This window comes from Cibotium barometz, chromosome 43 (assembly GCF_041138505.1).
Source record: "Cibotium barometz isolate CiBa-2024 chromosome 43, ASM4113850v1, whole genome shotgun sequence".
NCBI lineage: Eukaryota > Viridiplantae > Streptophyta > Polypodiopsida > Cyatheales > Cibotiaceae > Cibotium > Cibotium barometz.
This window is the reverse complement of record NC_141088.1, coordinates 9809406-9830107: the sequence shown is the minus strand read 5'-3', so window position 1 is coordinate 9830107 and position 20702 is coordinate 9809406. Positions and strand designations below refer to the sequence as shown.

At 38.9% G+C, this 20702-nt stretch overlaps 1 protein-coding gene across 1 annotated transcript; it reads left to right on the top strand.

Moving 5' to 3' along the window:
• Window positions 1-10749: 10749 nt before the first annotated feature.
• Window positions 10750-13519, top strand: LOC147613501 (putative pentatricopeptide repeat-containing protein At3g47840). The gene is made up of 2 exons (XM_086781434.1): window positions 10750-10980; window positions 11089-13519. The coding sequence occupies exons 1-2, from the start codon at window positions 10864-10866 to the stop codon at window positions 13132-13134; spliced, it is 2163 nt and encodes a 720-aa protein (XP_086637560.1). The 5' UTR covers window positions 10750-10863; the 3' UTR covers window positions 13135-13519.
• Window positions 13520-20702: the final 7183 nt, after the last annotated feature.

Sequence of the window (20702 nt, the reverse complement as noted above, 5' to 3'; positions counted from 1 at the left end):
ATGATTAAAAGTCAAGAGTTACCTCATGGTTTCTGGTTTCTAGATAGAAGCAGTCATGTGTGCAATATATGTTTTGAAGAGGTGTCCCCTACAAAGGCTTTGCATACAATTATGTGTTTTGAAGCTTAGAATGGTAGAAAGCCCTATGTGGTTCACTTACGCATTTTTGGTTATCTTGCTTATGTAGTTGTGCATGAGGAAATTCACAGCAAGCTTGACGGCGGTAAGGCTATTAAAAGTGATTTTGTGGGATATAGCTCGAAAAGTAAAGATTACTGTCTCTATCATCCTGCTACCAAGCGGATTCTTGTGACTAGAGATGTTGTATTTGTGAAAGATCCAATTCAACCCTTGCTTTTGCGTAAAAAATAGCAAAATGTATGTTCACAGAATATACACTCTCCTTCCATTGTTCATTATAGGACACATTGATGTAGAGAATTTGGGTACTCAAGGAATTTGAATGCTGAAAATCAGCCCACACAGGTTAAAAATTAGCATGTTTTTAAGCCCACATATCAGCCTATTGATGAGGCAAATATGGATGATGCAATTGATGAAGAAAGAAGGGAAATTGAGGAGTTAAAAAGTATGCCAAATTGGCTAATGTAAACATTACATGACAACAAATTGGCCACTCCTTTGCCTAGCAAGAAACATGCAGGTTCTGATCTCGCATCTCATGTTGATATATGCAGGTCATGCTCTGCCAGTTTATGTAATGAAGAGGAACCTATCTTCTTTGATGAAGTAAAGGAATCAAAATAATAGATGAGTGCTATGCAATCTGAATATGATTCTTTACTAAAAAATGATTCTTAGGAGTTGCTTGATTTGCCTCATGGCAAGAAGGCCATTGGCACACAAAATGGGTTTACAAGCTTAAACGTAAAGCTGAAGGTAGTGTCGTCCGAGTGATACAAAGCAAGGCTTGTTGCAAAGGGTTATGCACAGGAAAAAATCATACTATGGTGAGACCTTTGCACCCACATGTCATATGATTACCATGCGGAGTATCATGGCATTAATAGCACACATAAAGGTTAGAATGTACTGGACATCAAAATTGCTTTTTTAAATGGAGATTTGCATGAGGGGATCTATGTATCTCAGTCTCATGGTTTTCTTTAAAAAGGTATGGAATAAAGAGTATGCAAATTGAAAAAAACTTTGTATGGTCTTAAGTAGGCTCCCAGAGCATTGGAAATCAGTCAAACAGGTGTTCCGTTACCTAAAGGGCACCAAGCACTTTGGGTTATTTTATCCCAAGGGGGGTAAATCATAGTAGCTGCATGCATTTACAAACTATGTTGGGCTGGATGTTATGACACACAAGTTTCCATGAGTTGCCCAAAAAGCAAGATAAGGGGAAAGCTAAGATATATCACACATGGACTGTGGTAGAGTAAGAGAATAGCTCTAGAAGAAAATCCAAGAACTACCCTCTTCCTTAGCTTTACGTGAAATCCTAGCATCCCTACCTGTTTAACCCTCTGATAAACACAGTGCAAGACTATCCCAGCACAAGAAGGCCCAAAAACCATTAAAGCCTTCTTAAACTAGGTAGAAGCCAGGCTCATCAAGATGAACATAGTGCAAGGACTATCGCAGCTCAAGAAGGTCCAAAAACCATTAAAGTCTTCTTAACCTAGGTAGAAGCCAAGCTCACTAAGATGATGCAGGCACCCTTGACTTGAATAACCAAGCTAAAGACATCATTGCTTAAAGCATAGCAATAGGGGAATGACACCAAGTAAGCACTGACTCTAAGTTACGTCACCAAGAGACCAAAATGTGTCAATGGCATAAGAGTTCAAAAGTCAAGTCACCAATAACCAAAATGAGCCTGAGGCATAAGATTAAAGAGTCAACTTGGAAAAGGCCAAAATGAGCCCATGTGTAATTCCTTAGGGAGTCTCATCACTGGTACATCAGTGCACAATACCTTAGGGAGTCTCATCATTGGTACATCAACTCTCACAATTCCTTTTCCCACAAGTCAAGTCACTTATACTCAAGAGATAAGCATGGTTCAATTAAGTTGCCTCCTATGCAGGATCTCCTATGCAGGATGCCATAGGCATCAGGAATCAAGTATAAATGACTCAGGAGGAGCAACAGTGCTACACTTATAAAATACACAAAGGGAGTAGACATGAACCTCGCCACATAAAAATCCCATGGACCCCCCATTGAGTGTACTTGCATAATGTCTATTTCATGCATAGGGGTTTCCACAATAAAGGATATGAATCTAGGCACCGATCAACTTTTAGGAACAATGCACACTGATGAGAAGAAGCACAAAAAAAGAGAGTTCACATTGAGATCTTAAGGTCCAATCGAGGATCCGACTCTCCAATCAGGCCAATAAAGGATATGAATCTAGGCACCGATCAACTTTTAGGAACAATGCACACTGATGAGAAGAAGCACAAAAAAAGAGAGTTCACATTGAGATCTTAAGGTCCAATCGAGGATCCGACTCTCCAATCAGGCCAATCCTAGTATTAAACTATCAATTCTACACCTCTAATTGCCAATTGCCATGGATCATAGGTCCTCCAATCATAAGTAAAGTCCCATCATTGACAAGACCAATCATCAATCGATGGCCACTTCAATTATTAAACCTTCAATTGGCTGATTATCTCGCAGTCCATCATCTCATTTTACTGTCTCCAATCCCAATGGCCTCAAGTCTAATCGTCCAATCCAACATGCAATCACATGGTCACTAGTCAAGCCAAGTGATCTGATTGCTCAACTTCCAGTGTCCAATTGATCGATTATCTTCTAATCATTTGATTTTCATGATCATTTATGCCATGTCATCAACCAAGTATAAATACACAAGCCCGTATCTATTGCATAATCGTTTTTATAATCGTATAGCAATTAGAGAGTGTAGAGCTTCAAGCTTCCTAATTGATTGCCTCCTGTCTCCTCGACCTCCACCTTTGCCAAACACACTAACATGATCATTGATGAGCTCAATTATATGGCCTATCAAGCTTTATCTAGAACAAGAGTTCAATCAGTGGTCTCGATCAAGAGGGACCATGGGGGATACAAACGACCACGAGCTAGGGTAGCCCTAATAATGAACAACCTCATGGGGGAGCAACCTATGTGGTAGTGACCCTACCTTCTCTAGGCCAAGTGTTAGAAGGAGTCTTGCTATGCTCCAAGGTATCTCAAGGTATGCCCTCTTTATTTTCCAATCAAACATAGATAGGCCTGGGACCTCTTCAAGTGAGAGCTAGAGAAGAACCCAAATCTATAGTTCAATTTCCCATGGATACCTCCACCTCGAGCACCCCTGCTCCTACATGAAGAAGAAGAATGGATGCTTTGCACAATATAAAGTTCATTCAAGCTTACAATGTAGTGCAAGACCTTGATATGGTCATAACCATCCGCTTTTTCAAGCTCATCATTGTCCTTTTGGTGGAGTTCATTGATCGGCATTTGATGAAGGTCAACAAGGCATGCCCTTTGACATCAACAAGGATCTAATGCTTCACCACTTTCTAGGCAAGTGAGGAATTAGCATACATAAGCCTCAATGTCTTTATGCATGGGTAGCCGATGAAGTATTTGTATAATCTTTACTAGTCAAGCTCTCTAAAATGAGCACATCATTATATCAATGTATAGAAGCATTTGCTTGGTTCCTTATAGCCATGTCCCTTAAGCTTAGGCCATTAGCAGATGATCATACTCTCCTTAACATTATTAAATTGTTTGCTATGAAGATTGATCTTCTAGATAGATGCTTTCTTTGTAAGTATTTACCTTTTTAAAAGCCTATCAAACATAAATTAGTATATTTTCTCTAAATAAGATAGGTACATGATCATTGTCGTATATGTGGATGAACTCATTATGACGGGGGACCATGAAGAGAAGATTTAGCAGACATAGGAGATGTGGAGTTTAGAGTTTGAAATGATTGTAAACCTTAGGCCTATGCATTTTTGGGGGGGTTAATGTATGGTAAGATTAGATAAAGTCTTCATTTCTCAACAAAAGTATGCAAGAGAAATTCTAAAGGCATTTGGCATGGCTGATGAGTGCAAGTTGTGGTTACACCTGTGGAGGTTGATATTCGAAGCTTTTTATGAAAGATTCTTCTCCACTTATGGATATAAAGGAGTACAAGAAGTTGGTGGCGAGTTTGGTCTTTTTGTGAAATACACGGGGCCCTAACATCAATTGTGTAGTTAGTATCCTTAGCAAGTTCTTAAATCAACCTCAAGAGAACCACTAGAAGGTAGGGATGTGGGTGTTAAAGTACATCAAAGGTACTAGTATGGCATCATTAGCAATATCTTGGATGTCACTCATATTGGGAATAAGATTGTGATAGCAAAAAATCTATTACTATTTGCTTATTGGGTCTAGAATTATATCCTTAATCAGTAAGAAGCAGCCTATAGTGGAACTTTCTTCTACAACCCCATGTTTACACTTGCACAAAGCACATTGATATACAATATCATTATGTGCATGATCTTATCATGGATGGAGAGGCAAAAATTATCTACTTGTCTATTGCCCATTGTCTATTGCCCAATGATATAGAATTTTGATTGATATTTCACAAAGGCTCTTGGGAGAGATACTAGAGCACCATCTTCATTGACTTGGCCTTGTAGTCTATGAGTATATTGAGGGGGGGTTTAAAAAGAATTTGCTCAATGCTCTACCCTCATGTTGTTACTATAAGTGATTTACTAGAGCACCATCTTCATCGACTCAGTGTTTTAGTTCACCTCCTATAAGTGGATATTGAGGGGGGGCATTAAAAAAGAATTTACTCAATGCTCCACCTCTATAAGTGGATATTGAGGAGGGCTATTAAAAAAGAATTTGCTCAATGCTCCACCCCATAAGTAGATATTGAGGAGGGCTATTAAAAAAGAATTTGCTCAATGCTCCACCCTCATATTGTTACTATGGGTGATGTGCTCTATTTTGTAAGGCCCCCCTATATGAGGAGCAGCCATTGTGGAGCACTGGGCACACAGTAATTCCCATTTTATAGATTGGATGGTGGATGGTGGCCAAATGTGGTGAGAACATGGTCAGGAGATGACTTTGGTAAACTTGGAACACTCTGCCAAGTAGTAGGATACATGCTTGTGCAGGCTATGTGACTGCAGTAGTTTTCTATCAGATAGAAATTGAGGACACATTCTTCTCGCATGTTTGTGAGGCCTATTTGAGGTCTATATGGCCATGGGAACTATGCTAAGTTATAATGTAGTTGTAGTCTAATATAGTCCTAATTAGATGATATGGTCAGTTGATCATTTTGGACCAAATTGGGATAGTCGATGTAGTCGATGCTACATCAATACCAACCTTGGGTACTATATAGTTGGTAGCCCTTATTCATCATCAAGTTAATTATGTTCAAGCACTCTTGTGAGCAAGACATCCTCATCCAAAGTCTGTCTAAATTGTCATCAAATCTCCTTACCCATAGCACATGGGTGGGTGGACAACCATTAATTTGTAATCAAAGTTAACAAGCAAAAATAATGTTTACTCTCCACTTGTTTCTGTATTGTGAAGGTCTTGCTTCCACTAGTGTGTTTTCTTATACCTTTTGATTTGGACATTATCCTATAGTTACAAAGACCCTGAGTTTACCATTCTTTTTAGGTGCTATGACTATCTAGAACATCCATTCACTACTTGAGACCACTGAAATAAATCCAATTTTTTAAGAGGTTTTCTATCTCTTCCTTAACCTTATGGGCATAATTCGGGTTCATTTTGTACCTTTGCATGTAGTATCCACAGTTTAAGCAAAATTTGATGTTGGTGATCTACTCCTTTTAGGTTAGTGTGTTCCCATGCAAACACATCCTTAAACTCTTAAAATAGCTCTTCCACTTGTTGCTTTCATAAATTCTTGTTCATAATTTTACTATTCCAAGGTTTCTCTTTCATCCCTATGTCCATTTTTGGGTTTTGGGTCCTCAGAGATTGCCCAAGCTTATGTTTCCCGAGATGCTTCTCGCTCAACATTCTTTACTTCTCTTTTTCCTTTGTTTGAGTCTTGGGAAACCGTTCATGGTCAATCCTTTTTTTCTCTTCTTGCTAACCTTAGATTTGTTTAGATCAATTTCTCTGACCAGTATGATATCCAATGCCATAGCCTTTTTTCAATTTGGAAACCTCCATGTTATTGTCCCTTTACATATTGTGAAGATTTGTGGATATTGTTATTATTCTTTCCTAGTCCTAGAGTGCCAATTTAATCGTGTGCCACCTTAGCTATGTTAAAGCTAGGGTCTTCCCAATAGCATCAAGTATGCCATCCCAATTGATCGCTATCCTAATTATGTGCACTAGATTAGCTATCTTGAGCTAGGGTCTCCCCAATAGCATCAATTATGCTAACCCAACATCCGTTATGATGAATGTTTCTTAAAATTCCAATCCTTTTATGCTAATGGACACTTGCTCAATCATTCCTAAGGGTGGACTCTTCTCCAATATGCCATTCTCACTTAGATACGAGTGCTTGCTTCATCTTCTTTAACTTAAGATTCCTTTAAGTTTTATTATTCATGATGCTAATCCCTACCCCTCCATTAAGAATTACTCCTAAAACTTCTGATGAGTTGTCCCTCAATCTTCTACCTATTATAATTGTCTTGAGCTTCATGTGCCATTCTTATTCTAGTACCCTAAAGCTTCTTAGGCATCTCAAGGTCAAGACCTTTCTATGGCCTTCTTGCCCACTTTAGAGTTTTTTGCTTTTCTTCACTCGAGTTGTTTGCTTGATTTTTTACTTGTTTTTCTCCATTTTCTCTTATCATTCCCGCTACTAGTTTCTCTAACTTTATGTCCAATTAATCTTCTTCTTTCTTTATTTTCTTCTTCTTTTTGGACCTTCTCATTTTCGTGTTCCTTTGCCTAGAGTGACTCTTATTGACATCTTATCTTAGTTATACTTCTTTTAGTGTCCAAACTTTTGTTCCTGGTTTCTTCTTTACTACCTCTCCCTTGCTTGTCTTAAAGACTCTTTCTCACTTCTTTTTGCTATCCTTTTGTTCCTGGTTTCTTCTTTACTACCTCTCCCTTGCTTGTCTTAAAGACTCTTTCTCACTTCTTTTTGCTGTCCTTTTGCCAACCTTCTGTTCTCCCTTTTGAATCTGATTTTCTTTGGAGATATATGCCTTTTCTTAGATTTTCTTTGAGAAATTTCCCCTTCTTAGGTAGGTGGTCCGTGGCCACTTCATTCTCACAGTGTGCCTCTCTTCTTGATATTTCTTCTGTTTCTTTCCCTCTTTGCCACCCCATTCTCATAATGTGCCTCTCTTCTCAACATTTCCACACTTCTTTCCCTTTTTATAGTTGCCTTGTAATTACTACTGCTTCTTTCTTTTCTTTAGACCACCTTGGCAATCATCTTTCTCAGTGTGCTTACTTCACCTTGTCTTGCCTTTTGTGCTCTTGTCACCACTTGAGCCTCCACCTCGGGGATTGCTTTCTCTTTTTGTAATTGCCTTGTAATTATCGCCATGGCCTTGCAAATTTGATCGAGCTTCTCAAGGTATTGCATGGGATCTCCAATTCCATCAAATTTGGTCATCATCCTTGAGATGTGGATGAGCTTGGTTTTTCCCAACCCTAAGCATCTAGGTATTATCTTTGTGATGTCATCCTAAGCATGTCTTCTGTATATTCACAAGGCATTCAACGTAAGGAAGTGTTTGCACAAAACCCTCTGTTGTTTTAGGGTTTGGGATTTCTTGTCCAATTTCCAATGGAGCTAGCTTGGCTTTGAGATTATAGGCTCACTGCAACTCAGGACATATTATGGGAATACCCTTGTGGATCCCATGGGTTTAAGGTAGTCCTAGACATTGGCTCTTTACCCTTCCTGGTGTGTTCCTTGCCTCGTCCGAATGGAGAAGAATTAGAACGTAGTTTCGTGGTGGTAAAGAAGCTTCAATAATGGGCTCCCTGAAAAGGTGGGACTCCTACTTGCACTCTTTGTGCTTGTTGTTGGGTGTTTTATAGAATACTTGTCCCTAATGGCATAGAAAAAGCGATACATCCCAATCATCATAAATGTGGTTATTGGGCTGCTTGTTGTTGGTTGTAGCTAGCTTGGGATAAACCAAGCTCATGATTGACACCATAAATATTGGTTAGTGGGCTTAAGAAAGTGTGGTTTAATGCACTATAAATTGACTGTATTATAGTTTCAATAATTAGTCTGGCTTCAGGATCACATCAAAGGTTTCACTCTAGTGAAATCATTTCTAGCGCTTCTTGAAGAGCAAGTCTAAAACTGATTTCAAACACGTCTGTTCCTACTCAAACTCTTAAAAAATAGTTTTTTTTGTTTGAGTTTTTTTTTAATTTTTTTATCTCTTTTTTTTTGCTAGGCTCACATCCCTAGGTTCATGCCTCTAGACTCACGTCTTTAGGCTCATGTGTGTTGACTCATTGCATGTTGACTCACGTCTCTAGGTTCATGTGTTGACTCATATTTATTGATTCACATTTGTAGGTGCACAACTCTTTTATATGAGTTAGTCTCCAAGCTGTACCTGCTAATGATATACCAACTAAAGCAAGCAATATTGATTGCAAACAGTTCAAATAGCACACTGTTATAGTGCGAAATTAATACATACAAGAGATTGAATAAGATAGTTCAAATAGCACGATGTTACAGTGCAAATAGTCCAATATTGATTTGCAAACATTTTAAATAACACGTTGTTACAATGCAAAATCGATACATAGAAGAGATTAAATAAGGCAGTAAGTGATCAGGACACTATGAGGAACATCGTACTCTACAACTTACCAAAGTCGTTGCCAGGCACACTATCTTGGCACCAAAAAAACTCAAAAAACTTGATTACCATGGTAGACATGTGGGGTCTCCCAAACTTGTTTGTGATGTTCACAACAGACGAGGTGTTTGAAATGAAGTGGAAAGAGATAACCTCAATTGAGAACAAGTTCATGAATTCAACCCAGTTTTCACTTGGAAAGACTACCCATTTGAGTGCACTATGATATTTCACACATGGCTTCACAAGTTCTTGAATGCAAACATCTACAACCATCCATTACCAATTCAAAATCCCAACAAGATATTAGCAATACCTATTGTCTATACACCCAATAGATGAAAGGTTCATAGCGATCAAAGAAGCCGACGTAATTATCATGAGATATCGATGCTAACTAAAACGACATTTAAAATGGTTATCCGCCAATTTGTTAACATCATAGACGGTACACTTCTGAGCCCTTTCAAGGACAAGCTGCTTCTCCTCTTCAAGGATTTGGCATAGCTCCCACCAGTATGCAAGCATTCAACTGACCTATGCACGGCGTGCCAGATTACCTAGTCGGCCCACATTACACATGCAACAGTGCATACCATAACGTTCTCTATGCGCCATGCCAGGGATATCCCCTTGCTTGAATTCCTACAAGCAATATGCCACAAGGGATATCCCCTTGCTTGAATTCAAGCAAGGGATATCCCCTTGCTTGAATTCCTACAAGCAATATGCCACAAGCAACCAGCAAAATTGGAGATTCAAAGAACTCTTTTCAACTGCATAGTGCAAGAGGACGGTATACAACAATGCATTGACAACCAGACCACTATCGTTTACACTCACAAGGAAGATGTTCATCGATACAACGACGTAATGCTCACAAATTTGTACTCGAAAAAAGATATAATCATCGTCATCTTGAAAACCAATGGTCTCGATGAACCTTGCCTACAGCACTGGATTGGCGATATCAACTTCAACGAAATACATAAAGTTACAGTAGGTGCCAAGTGTATGATAACCGAGAATATTGACTTGACAATCGAAGCAGCAAACGGGGCACCATGGAATGTAGAGGAAATACTTGAAGATCCTAACGGAATAGTTACAGCAATACGTGTCAAAATTGACGTAACAAAAAGCATAATAACACTGTCGTACGAAGCATGCCAGAAGGACCATCAATGGTATATGGTACCATAAGTCCACATTCCCATTAACATTAGTATATGCCATAACATGACAAAAGGCACAAGGAGAAACACTCTCAACAAAAGTCCTCATAATAAAAGAAGTGTTCACACTATAGGACTAGCATACGTGATGTTCTCATGTATCACAAGTCCTCATAATAAAAGAAGTGTTCACACTATAGGACTAGCATACGTGATGTTCTCATGTATCACAAAACGTCAACATTTGAAGATCCTACTGCTCCCCACGCCCAAAATGTTCATCCCCATGCCATACCTTTTTTCACTGCAAGACTCGAATGACTCTAAATTCAAGTACAATGCAAGCACTGTATATCCTTTTTCTTTATTTGAATACATGAAATCGAATACATGCAAAATAGGAAATTATTCGACTCCGCACTAAAATAATGAATTTCACTCCATTGCTTTTCGTTCATTTATTTGTCAGTTAACTTGCGTTTCTATACATCAACTAGGTCCACACACCAAAGTCATCAATAACAGCTATGAACGGTAATAAGGTATGTTTCGAACACATTCAATTCTGCAATCGTTAATATAACAATGCATCATGTTTTCAACAATAACATCAAAACATTTTTAACATACAACTATTTAAATTATTTAAGAAAAATGTAACCACGACTCAACAAACCGAACCAAAGTAAGGCCCATCACGTTACCTAACAACAAACCAAATGAAATTGGCAAACTTACCTGGAGATCAACCAATAATATATATCAATGGATTTCCGAACTACAGGGAGCTACGCTCACATGAACAAGAGCAACCTCAACGCCCAAATGGGGAGCGCCCCAATCGCCCATGAAGGATGATGGCGGCTCATCAAGTTGTAGGAAGCTCTACGGCAGCAGAAGCACGGACCGAGCGCTTATGGAAGGACTATTTCAGGGATCCCTCCCTGTGGTGGGACAAGCGAAAGAGCAAAGTAAGTGGTTTTTGTTTTCCTTTCTTCCTTCAAGAAGGATGATGTCACGCGAGTGACCCTTGTCGTCTCTGGTCCTCTGTGCGTGTGTGTGTTTGAGAGAGACGACAGACGAACCCAAGGGCCCCTGATTTCAAGCATAAACTTACCCGGGAGCCCCTATGGATGGACGGCTGGAACAATCCAAGTTGGGTTAAAGACAGGCTTAGGCTCGAGGAAACAGAAGAGCTGAGCACCACCACCGCCACCAACAAGACTGCTGGTTGGGGGATGCTTAGCTTAGAAGAGGCACTGTCTTGTTTGGAAGAAGGGCTGACACCCCAGCCTTCTGTTGAGGACTTTGCATGCATCTTGCGCAAGTGCAGGAAGGCACGAGACTGTGGCTATGCACTCCACTTGCATGCCCACATGCACAAGTGTGGGCTGGAAGCTCATAGATCACTTGGGAACTACCTTGTCTTGATGTTGGTGGAAGTTGGAAGCATGCCCCATGCTCAGCAGGTTTTTGACAGGTTGGTGTATCGGACTGAGTCTTCATGGAATTCTCTTATCACAGGTTACATCCGACGTGGGAAGTCACAGCATGCTCTCACCCTGTATCAGAAAATGCAAGAGGATGGTTCTGTACATATTACTGGACCTACTTTTGTGGCCTTACTGAAAGCTTGTTCAAATCTGAAAGATTTGGAAAGTGGCCTTGAAATACATGCGGAGGTTTCCAAAAGAGGGTTGTTGGAAAGAGACCTTTTTGTTGGCAACACCTTGGTTGATATGTATGCCAAATGCGGCTCTCCTGCCAAAGCACAGAAAGTGTTTGACAAGCTTCCAGTTCGAGATGTGGTCTCATGGACAGCATTAATTGCAGGGTATGTGGAACACGGGCATAATGAGGAAGCACTCACGTGCTTTGAAGAGATGCAACTCCAGGATGTCTCCCCAGATGCTGTCACATTTGTTTGCAGCTTGAAAGCGTGTGGCAATATAGGAGCCACAGCCAAGGGCCAGGAAATACATGCTGAAATTGCCAGAAAGGGGTTGTTGGAAAAAGACCTTGTTGCTGGCAACGCCTTGGTTGACATGTATGCGAAATGTAGCTTGCTTGCTGAAGCACAGCAAGTGTTTGACAAGCTTTCGATTAGAGATGTGGTTTCGTGGAACGCACTGATTACTGGATATGCTGAACATAGGCATTGTAAGGAAGCACTGAAGTGTTTTGAACAGATGCAACTAAAGGGTTTCTCCCCTGACACTATCACGTTCGTTTGCAGCTTGAAATCTTGTGGCAGCATACAAGCCATAGACAAGGGACAAGAAATACACGCCGAGATTGCAAGAAATGGTTTGTTGGAAAGAGACCTTGTTGTTGGCAACACCTTGATCGATATGTATGCCAAGTGTGGCTCACTTGCTAAAGCACAGGAAGTGTTTGAAAAGCTTCCAGTTCGAAACGTGGTCTCATGGAGTGCACTGATCTTAGGATATGTTGAACATGGGCATGGTGAGGAAGCACTCATGTGTTTTGAACAAATGCAACTTAAGGGCATCTCCCTAGATGCTGTCATACTTCTTTGCATCTTGAAAGCTTGTAGCAGCATAGGAGCCACAGACAAGGGCCGTGAAATCCATGCTGAGATTGTCAGAAAGGGGTTGTTAGAAAGAGACCTTTTTATTTCCAGCACCTTAGTCAACATGTATGCCAAATGTGGCTTGCTCGCTGAAGCACAGCAAGTGTTTGTCAAGCTTCCAGTTCGAGGCGTGGTCTCGTGGAGTGCACTAATCGCAGGATATGCTGAAGACGGGCACAGTGAGGAAGCACTCAAGTGTTTTGAGCAGATGCAACTAGAGGGTGTCTCCCCTGATGCTGTCATCTTTGCTGGTGTTCTTAAAGCATGCAGTCATGCAGGTCTATTTGATAAGGGCCAGACATACTTTGAGGCCATAAGCAAAGACTATGGCATTGTTCCGACTCCTGAGCACCACACTTGCATGGTTGATCTCTTTTGCCATGCTGGCCTATTAGATGAGGCAGTAGCAATGGTAAAAAAGATGCCCTTTCAACCTAATCTTGTGGTGTGGCATAGTGTGTTGGATGCTTGTAGAAAATGGGGAAACGTGGAGCTTGGAAGACAGGCCTTTGAACATGCAGCAATTGGATGAAAAGGGTGCTGCAGCTTATGTGTGAATGCTTTACATCTATGCAGGCGCTGACATGCAGGACGAATTGAGTGGCAGTGAGAGCTGAAAACAAAGCATGGAAGATGCCAGGACTGACGCAAGGGGTATTCTGCATCCCATTTTTGGCTTGGGCTGACATCCCATTTGGGAATCACCCTCAATTAAGCCTTCTGTTTCTTAAAGGTGAGATAAGAAATATGAAGAGTTGTGGAAGGGATATGAAGAAGTGTGTAGATATCTCAAGGGTTGAGGCCCTTCACATTTTGTTTGAGGGCTATTTAAGCAAAGCCCAAGCCCAAGCCCAAGCCTTTGTAATTCATAATTGTAATCCAGATTGCAATGTATGTTCTTCTCACGAGTTGTGATACAAGCTTGTGATTCTAAGTTATGCTAGTATTGTTCAATGTATTGCTTAATTGTTGATGATCCATTTCATCAAATTGGTATATCAGCGCATGGCAATCTCTCTCTCTAATCTTGGGAAGCTATGTAGAACAGTAATCACTTTTTTGAGGACCTTGTAAAATAGCTTTTGGGTGAAAAATAGGTCCTTTTTATTCTTGTTTTTAAATGTTTACCTTTCATGCGAGATTTTCACTCTAGTCCCCTCTCCTTTACTACTAATAAAAAGGGGTTTTCATGCAAGCATTTCTCTTAAGCCTCTTGGTGTGGGATGCCAACATAGTTCAGGTGACAACAAGAGTCCTCTTTCCCAATTACATGCTATTCAAGCACAATCTAAGAGTTTGAAGATGGTAAACAAAGAAAAGGGAACCTCGCAAAAACAAGACGGCATTAACGGATGGTAAGCAAAGAAAAGAGAACCTTGCAAGAATAAGTCCACATTAGCATATGTGTAATCGTTACTTGTTCCGTCCGTGTTGGCATAATGTTTGGCAAGAGGGCGTAGCCATTCTCAAATGCATGGTTGAATATCCTTCACCTTCTGCCTTTGTATCATGAATATGGGTGAGAGGTTGAATGCTTTAATGTTGCTTTAAAAACTAGTCAGTTGGATGATAAAATTTTATCAAATATAAAAATTCAAGATTGTTCAACAAAGAACATGCTAATAGCCTTGCACTAAAAGAAGTGAAAATGCAAGGATCGTTCAGAAAACTATACAACCTAGTCCTCTAATGAGATAAACCTCCTCTTGTAGGAGAGCTTGATCACTCAATTGCACCTTCCATGTTGTCACACCATGGAAGAAGTCTTGCAAGAAGAGGTAGAGAGTAAGAAGGGATGAGCTATGGTGAGTAAGAGAGCAAAGGGAGATGAAAAAACTCAATATCAACCCTAATGCCGTGTATTGTTTAACAATGAAGGAGAGAATAGAGCTAGCTAATGAGTGAGAGAGAGAGAGAGCAAGCATCAACGCAAAGGCAAGCAACAACACACACAATCCACTCACATGCATGCACAAGAAGGAGAGCAAGCATGTAAGCTATTACCACAAGAGCACCCAAAAAAAAAACTCAATTATGATAATGGGATTGCTTATTTTCTCATCATTCAAAATGTCTTATATACAAAGCCTCATATTTAAGCATGTAAGCTATTACCACAAGAGCACCACCCAAAAAAAAAAACTCAATTATGATAATGGGATTGCTTATTTTCTCATCATTCAAAATGTCCTATATACAAAGCCTCATATTTAAGCAGGCCAATTGCCCATGGAGGAATATTCGAGATGCCCAAAACTAAAAAGCTTAACCTAGTCCATGTTGTATATAAAAAAAGTTTAATAGCCGGCATTAAGGTTGTAAGCTTGGCTAATTCCCAAATCAAATTTCAATAAATGCTTAGCGAGGGTACAAAATGTAGAAATCTATTAAAAAAAGGCACTGCAAAAAAGTGATGTCAGAACATATTCCCCTCCTTAATCAAGATTTTGTCCTCGGAATTGATGAGGCATGCTAGAGAGCTAGCAGTAGTAGTAGTACTGTGAGAGTAAGTGACAAAGTTTTACGTGATTTGCATCTACGGGAACTTAAAGCATAGCGTTCCATTCCTGCTCGGGTAGTAGATCTTCGTTATTTTAGGAATTAGCTTAGGTAACATTAAGAATACAAATAGTTAAATCATATCCTTCAAATACCTTAGTTAGAGGTAGTTTAGGAATCTTAGATATACCAGACGTCATTTGTAATCCCTAGAAAATGCTCTGAATCATATCTCTATAACTAATATACATGATTGTGCATGTACAGTTACGATTCAGTCATGAAGCTTTTGCGGTGTCAATGTCTTTTATGTTATTCACTTGTATGTTTATTTCACTTATTTCAGTACGTTTGTATTGTACACACTCTTTGTTGGTTTATTTGCTAACACTTTTTTGGCAATCCTGTTGTCAAGGCTTTAGAATGTTTTTGTTGTCAAGGCTTTAGAATGTCATGAATTTGTCGTTGGTTGATGGATTGCCTCTCCCAAACCAAGTGGGCTATTGTGCAAGTCTCATTGTAAGAGAGGATGTTGCATTATATCAAAGTAATGTTGCTCCCACACATGCTTCTCCTATCTGTATTTTGATTTTGTTTGTTAACGATGATGCTTTATCATATCTTTCTGATTGTCCTATCCATCTCTCTGCAAACAATTAGCTAGTCAATGGGGTATTGTGAATCGCATTGAATTTCGTCCCATATTGTTTGTTCATGGTCTACACAAAAAGCTGAAACCTGTAGTGGCCTCTGTGGATTTAATAGTTAGTGGTTTTAATAAGTTAGTGGAGATTGACCACGTGATGATGTGAACGCAATTTGATAACACAAACCTCTAAGAAGGGGAAGAAAAATCATGAAGATGACTCCTCATATTCTAACAAGGATGGGGTTGACACTTCAAACAAGTGTTGTATTCGGATTAGGATTCAAAATCAAAGCAAAACAGTCAAAAGAAGAAAATCAAGAAGCTAGAAGAGAAAGTCGAAGATCGACTTCTTGGTAATATTGGGTAATATTGGCAAAGTTTAGCAAGATCAACTTGTGATCTGAGTACATTAAGTAACTCCCATGAATCAAGTAAATATAGGTCTATTTCCTTATCGTTCTTCTAAAAGGGGTAGGCATGGGTGTATGAATGGCATATCTTTTCAATGTTACAAGACTTAATGTCTAATCTGGCTATCGCATTAGCAAGAGCAGAGCAAAAACAAGTAGATGGATCTACTTTGAGCCCCGCTCCAGCAATTAACATGGTGCACATTGAGCCTTTGTAGGTGGAGAAATGCCCATCACATCTTGTTTTGGCTGTCACACATGGTCTAGAGGGTAGGTGATCGAGGAGGAGAATTGCAAAGTTTTTAGAACAAAGGAGAAGCCCAAGAACATCGATGTGTCCAAAAGCAAGTTGACAAGTTCATACAGAAAGCACAAGGGGCAGTCCCAAATAAGACCAACAGGTCCCTTCCTAGATTAAGGTGGCCAGAGGAATTTTGATTCTTCCAAAACACGATGACAATATGACAAGAATTTGGTCGTTAACAGTGGAGAGAAGCCAGGAAAGCAGAAGGGTGCACACAATAGTGCCAAAATGTTCCACAAGCACCCATCATGATGGAAAAAGGTAACAAGATCACCGAAGGCTAAAAAGTGATATTAAGAAGGCCGAGTTCTTTTGGATAGTACAACTTTCAAAGTACAACCAGTCACGTCTCGCGAATCAAGATGCAGCAAGCAATTGTGTGGAAAGACCATCAGGGCTTGAATGGTGTGATATGTGGAGTTAATTTGGTGATATGGGACATCCAAATTAATTTCATCTAGATACACCAGACACATTTATGTCATATCTTCTACCATTTTATGTGTATATATAGAATGTGCCTCTATGGTATGGGACACTTAGACTTGTTTCACATATGTTTATTTGATTGGATTGTTACATATTGCATTATGTGTTAATCGACTTTCCTACACAAATTACTGTAATCCAAGCAAGAGGGAATGCTATGAGAATCACTCTTGTGTTATTGAGGATTATATTTGTTATTTTATATTGAAAAGGCTCGTATGCCGTACCGATAGGTATGTGTGATTAGATATTATGGTTGCCTATTTTTGATGACAGCATTAGGATTGATTGATGTGATTTCAATTGACTATTTAACTAACACACGATATGTCTATGAGCATAGGTAATGAGATGTACGAGGATACCGATTGAGGTGTCGTAGTACGAGTGTACCAATTAAGAAGCGTATGGATGGCGGATTGAGCGGTGGTGTGAAGACGAAGATCATGTGCTAATCATGATATTTTTCTATTAGTATTTAATTGATCATTTATAGTCTATCATGTGGCTAGATTTTATGTGTGTATGTGCACAAGGTTATTTTATGAGCTTACGTGCATGTGTATAAGTCCATTTGATTTATTATAAGTCCATTTGATTTATTATTGGGCAAAGGTTTTGGTTCATAATAGACAAGTATATTGTAAGTTCGTGTAGGCAAGTAAACTCAAGTTGGAGGTAATGTTGTACCTAGAATAATTGGGGCTTAGTGACATTAGAGGCGTGGGAACTAGATATATCGGATATATTTCTAGGAGCTACAACCCCTTTACTAAAACGTGAGAATGGTGAGGAGCATAGACATGTAGCAAAATTGTAGGGAATTAAGGCCTTATCACACGAGAACGGTGATGTTCACGAGCCAAGTACAGGAGGGCAACCCTCTCCTCCCACGTCAAGAACTAAAGGATGGCAACCCTCTCCTCCCAAGTCAAGAACTAAAGGATGGCAACCCTCTCCTCCCAAGTCAAGAACTAAAGGATGGTGTGGAATGGAAGTGAATAACTAGACTTGATGTTGTAGTGCAAGGTTTTGTCGATATGTTTGCTTAGACACCCCTCAAGACTATCTCCCATGGGATCTAGAGAGCATGGGTACTGCTCTTTGCATTAAGTGCCCCCCTTCACCTCGTTGACTAGCTAGGAACACCCTCCTCCCTCCCTCCCTCCCTCTAGATATTTGGTGCCTAACTACCCTCCTGTGGGAAGTCCTTGACATTCTGCTCACCATAGACATCGCCTCGTGCGCCTGCCTGCAGCATAGATAGATTGTTGTGGAGATCCAAACAACCATGACCAATTTGGAGTAGTGAAAAATCCAAAAATTGGAGTGCATATCGCGATCCATAGGCTCAAATTCACCCTCCACAACTGGCGAGATCCCCTCGATTTTTGTCTTGGAACGGAATCCACTCCACTCATCAGCACAACCTCAATGTCGACTTTGAGCACAACCCAAATGGTGTAAGAAGTACTCATCTCATCAACATCCCAATTTTGATTAAGAGATGGATTGTTGTTGTTGTAACATATCATTGAATGCTACTACGATGGATTGTTGTTGTTGTTGTAGCATATCATTGAATGCTACTACGACTCTAACTTTCTTCTTTTTGTTCCTTAATGGTTATCTAATATGTGGCCTAATTATGCTTCAATCTAGATATTAGTAAGCCAAGAGTTCTCTCATCCGCCATCCTTAATTCTTACTTGGAAGGTCATAAAAAAATCAATATTTATGCTGTGAAAAAGATTTAGAGAATGTGTGCTAAAATCTACAAGACTCATCAATTGTTTGGATGCCTTAAGATAGATTTCATGAGTTGAATTCAAAAATTATAATTTCTCTTTGAGTGTTTATAATTCTTGAATTTTTAATCTCTTGGTATACTCATTAGAATGAAATCTAATGTTATAAACTTACACTTGAACTTGAAGAAACTTTCACTAGCAATAGTAGTTATTTGATATTCTTTAATATTCTCTAAATATAAGGATCATTATTGTTTTCTTTTATAAATCTAATATTGTTTAGATAGGTTCATTCCTTGGGAATGCTTGTTTCTTAATGAGGGATAATAATTTGAGTGCTTGATTATAGTCTTGAGAATATTCTTGAGAAACTAAGTGTAGTCTCTATTCATCTTTTGAAAATTAGTATATATCTTAAACTAATCTTAAACCCTTAACAATATCACTTGAAATAGATCTATGTATCTTGGTTTTATTTATCAAGAAATACTTGTCAATTGATATTGGGATTCTTATTCTTGATGAATTATGCTTGTTTGAATTAACTTGAAATATGATAGTACTAGTCTTGTACATTATTTCTTGGTCTGAGGATACTAAATGTTTCTTGACTTGCTCAGATTAACTTGAAATATGATAGTACTAGTCTTGCATATTATTATTTTTGTAAATTTTCTAGTTATAAGAGTTTGAGATACTAAATGTTTCTTGACTTACTCAATTTGACTAAGTTTTAGCCTTGGAGCTATGATTTGCAAAGGTTTACTATCTAGGTCTTTACAATCTAGAAATGATAAAACAAATATGAACTGTTTGCAAAAAGAAGCGATTACATACCTCCATCGTTAACAGTGTATCGATGATGATACCCTCTTGCTTGAGATGTTTGCCCCATCAGTTGTGCATTCATAAAAGAACTTGTTCTTCTTTTTCGTCAGACATTCTCTAGCATAATGTGCTTGATGGCATCTGTAACATGTAATGACATATTTCTTGGACTCTTTGTTGTTAGTCGGTTCATAGATATCTGTTTTCAAATTTATCTCAAAGTTCTCGTTCTTTATGAAAGAATGCACGAAGAGAGTCGATTTGTTCTTAGATTGTGGGAGAACTTTCTTTTCAAATTTGTCTCGAAGTTCTCATTCTTTATGAAAGAATGCATAATGAGAAGAGTGTTAGAAAATACATATCTCATTTATGTTGTCAACTTCATTTAATATTCTAGCAAAACAATTTGATACATCAAAACTATTTATTAAGCATAAGTCTATATACTTTCTACAAATATGAAGTACAAACTTTTGTTAAAATTAAATATTTATGAAAGAAAGAAAAACAACACGTAAATTTGATTTTAAAGCTGCGATTGAATGATGTAAACATCACATAATATTTTAAAGCTGCGAATTGAATGATGTAAACATCACATAATATTTTAAAAACACCATTGTTGTATCAAACACATCGAGTGCATCTTTCTCCCGACTCATTTTTGAAATAAGATTGTCTTTCAGTTCAAGAGTCTCTTTATAGATTGCTAGTAGCTGACCCATGATCATCAAATGCTACTTATAGATTAACTTAGCCAAAATAATAGTAAGCTATAAGCTTAACAAAATTGTATTGGCTATTGAAGATCATTGGGAGTTGCTTCTGATATTCTACCACTTTTAGGTAAGCCATATGTGTGACTCCCTTGTTTTTTTTTTTTTGGTTAACACCTTGCGAGAAACAGGTTCTTGTGGCTACTCTCCTTTTTGAGAGAATAGGTTCTTATGTCTGCCACATGGCTTCTGCACTTACACCACATCCAGAGGGGTGAAAAGAGCCTTGTGAGTTTGTCTTTGATTCGCTCATAAGTCTCTGTTGCAAACGTGGGAATTGATTCTTGAATTTTTAACTCAAATGTTGTCGAGGTGGTAGGTAAGACTGCTAGTTGGTTACCGTTGGGGTTGCTTGAACACATAAGCTCTTATGTAGGTATGCACAAGAGTGGTT

Excerpts from the sequence above, each read along its gene's own strand:
- LOC147613501 (XM_086781434.1), top strand. The coding sequence starts at position 10,864 with ATGATGGCGGCTCATCAAGTTGTAGGAAGCTCTACGGCAGCAGAAGCA. Across the intron at positions 10,981-11,088 it reads GGGACAAGCGAAAGAGCAAA|ACGAACCCAAGGGCCCCTGA; the intron begins GTAAGTGGTTTT and ends GAGAGACGACAG.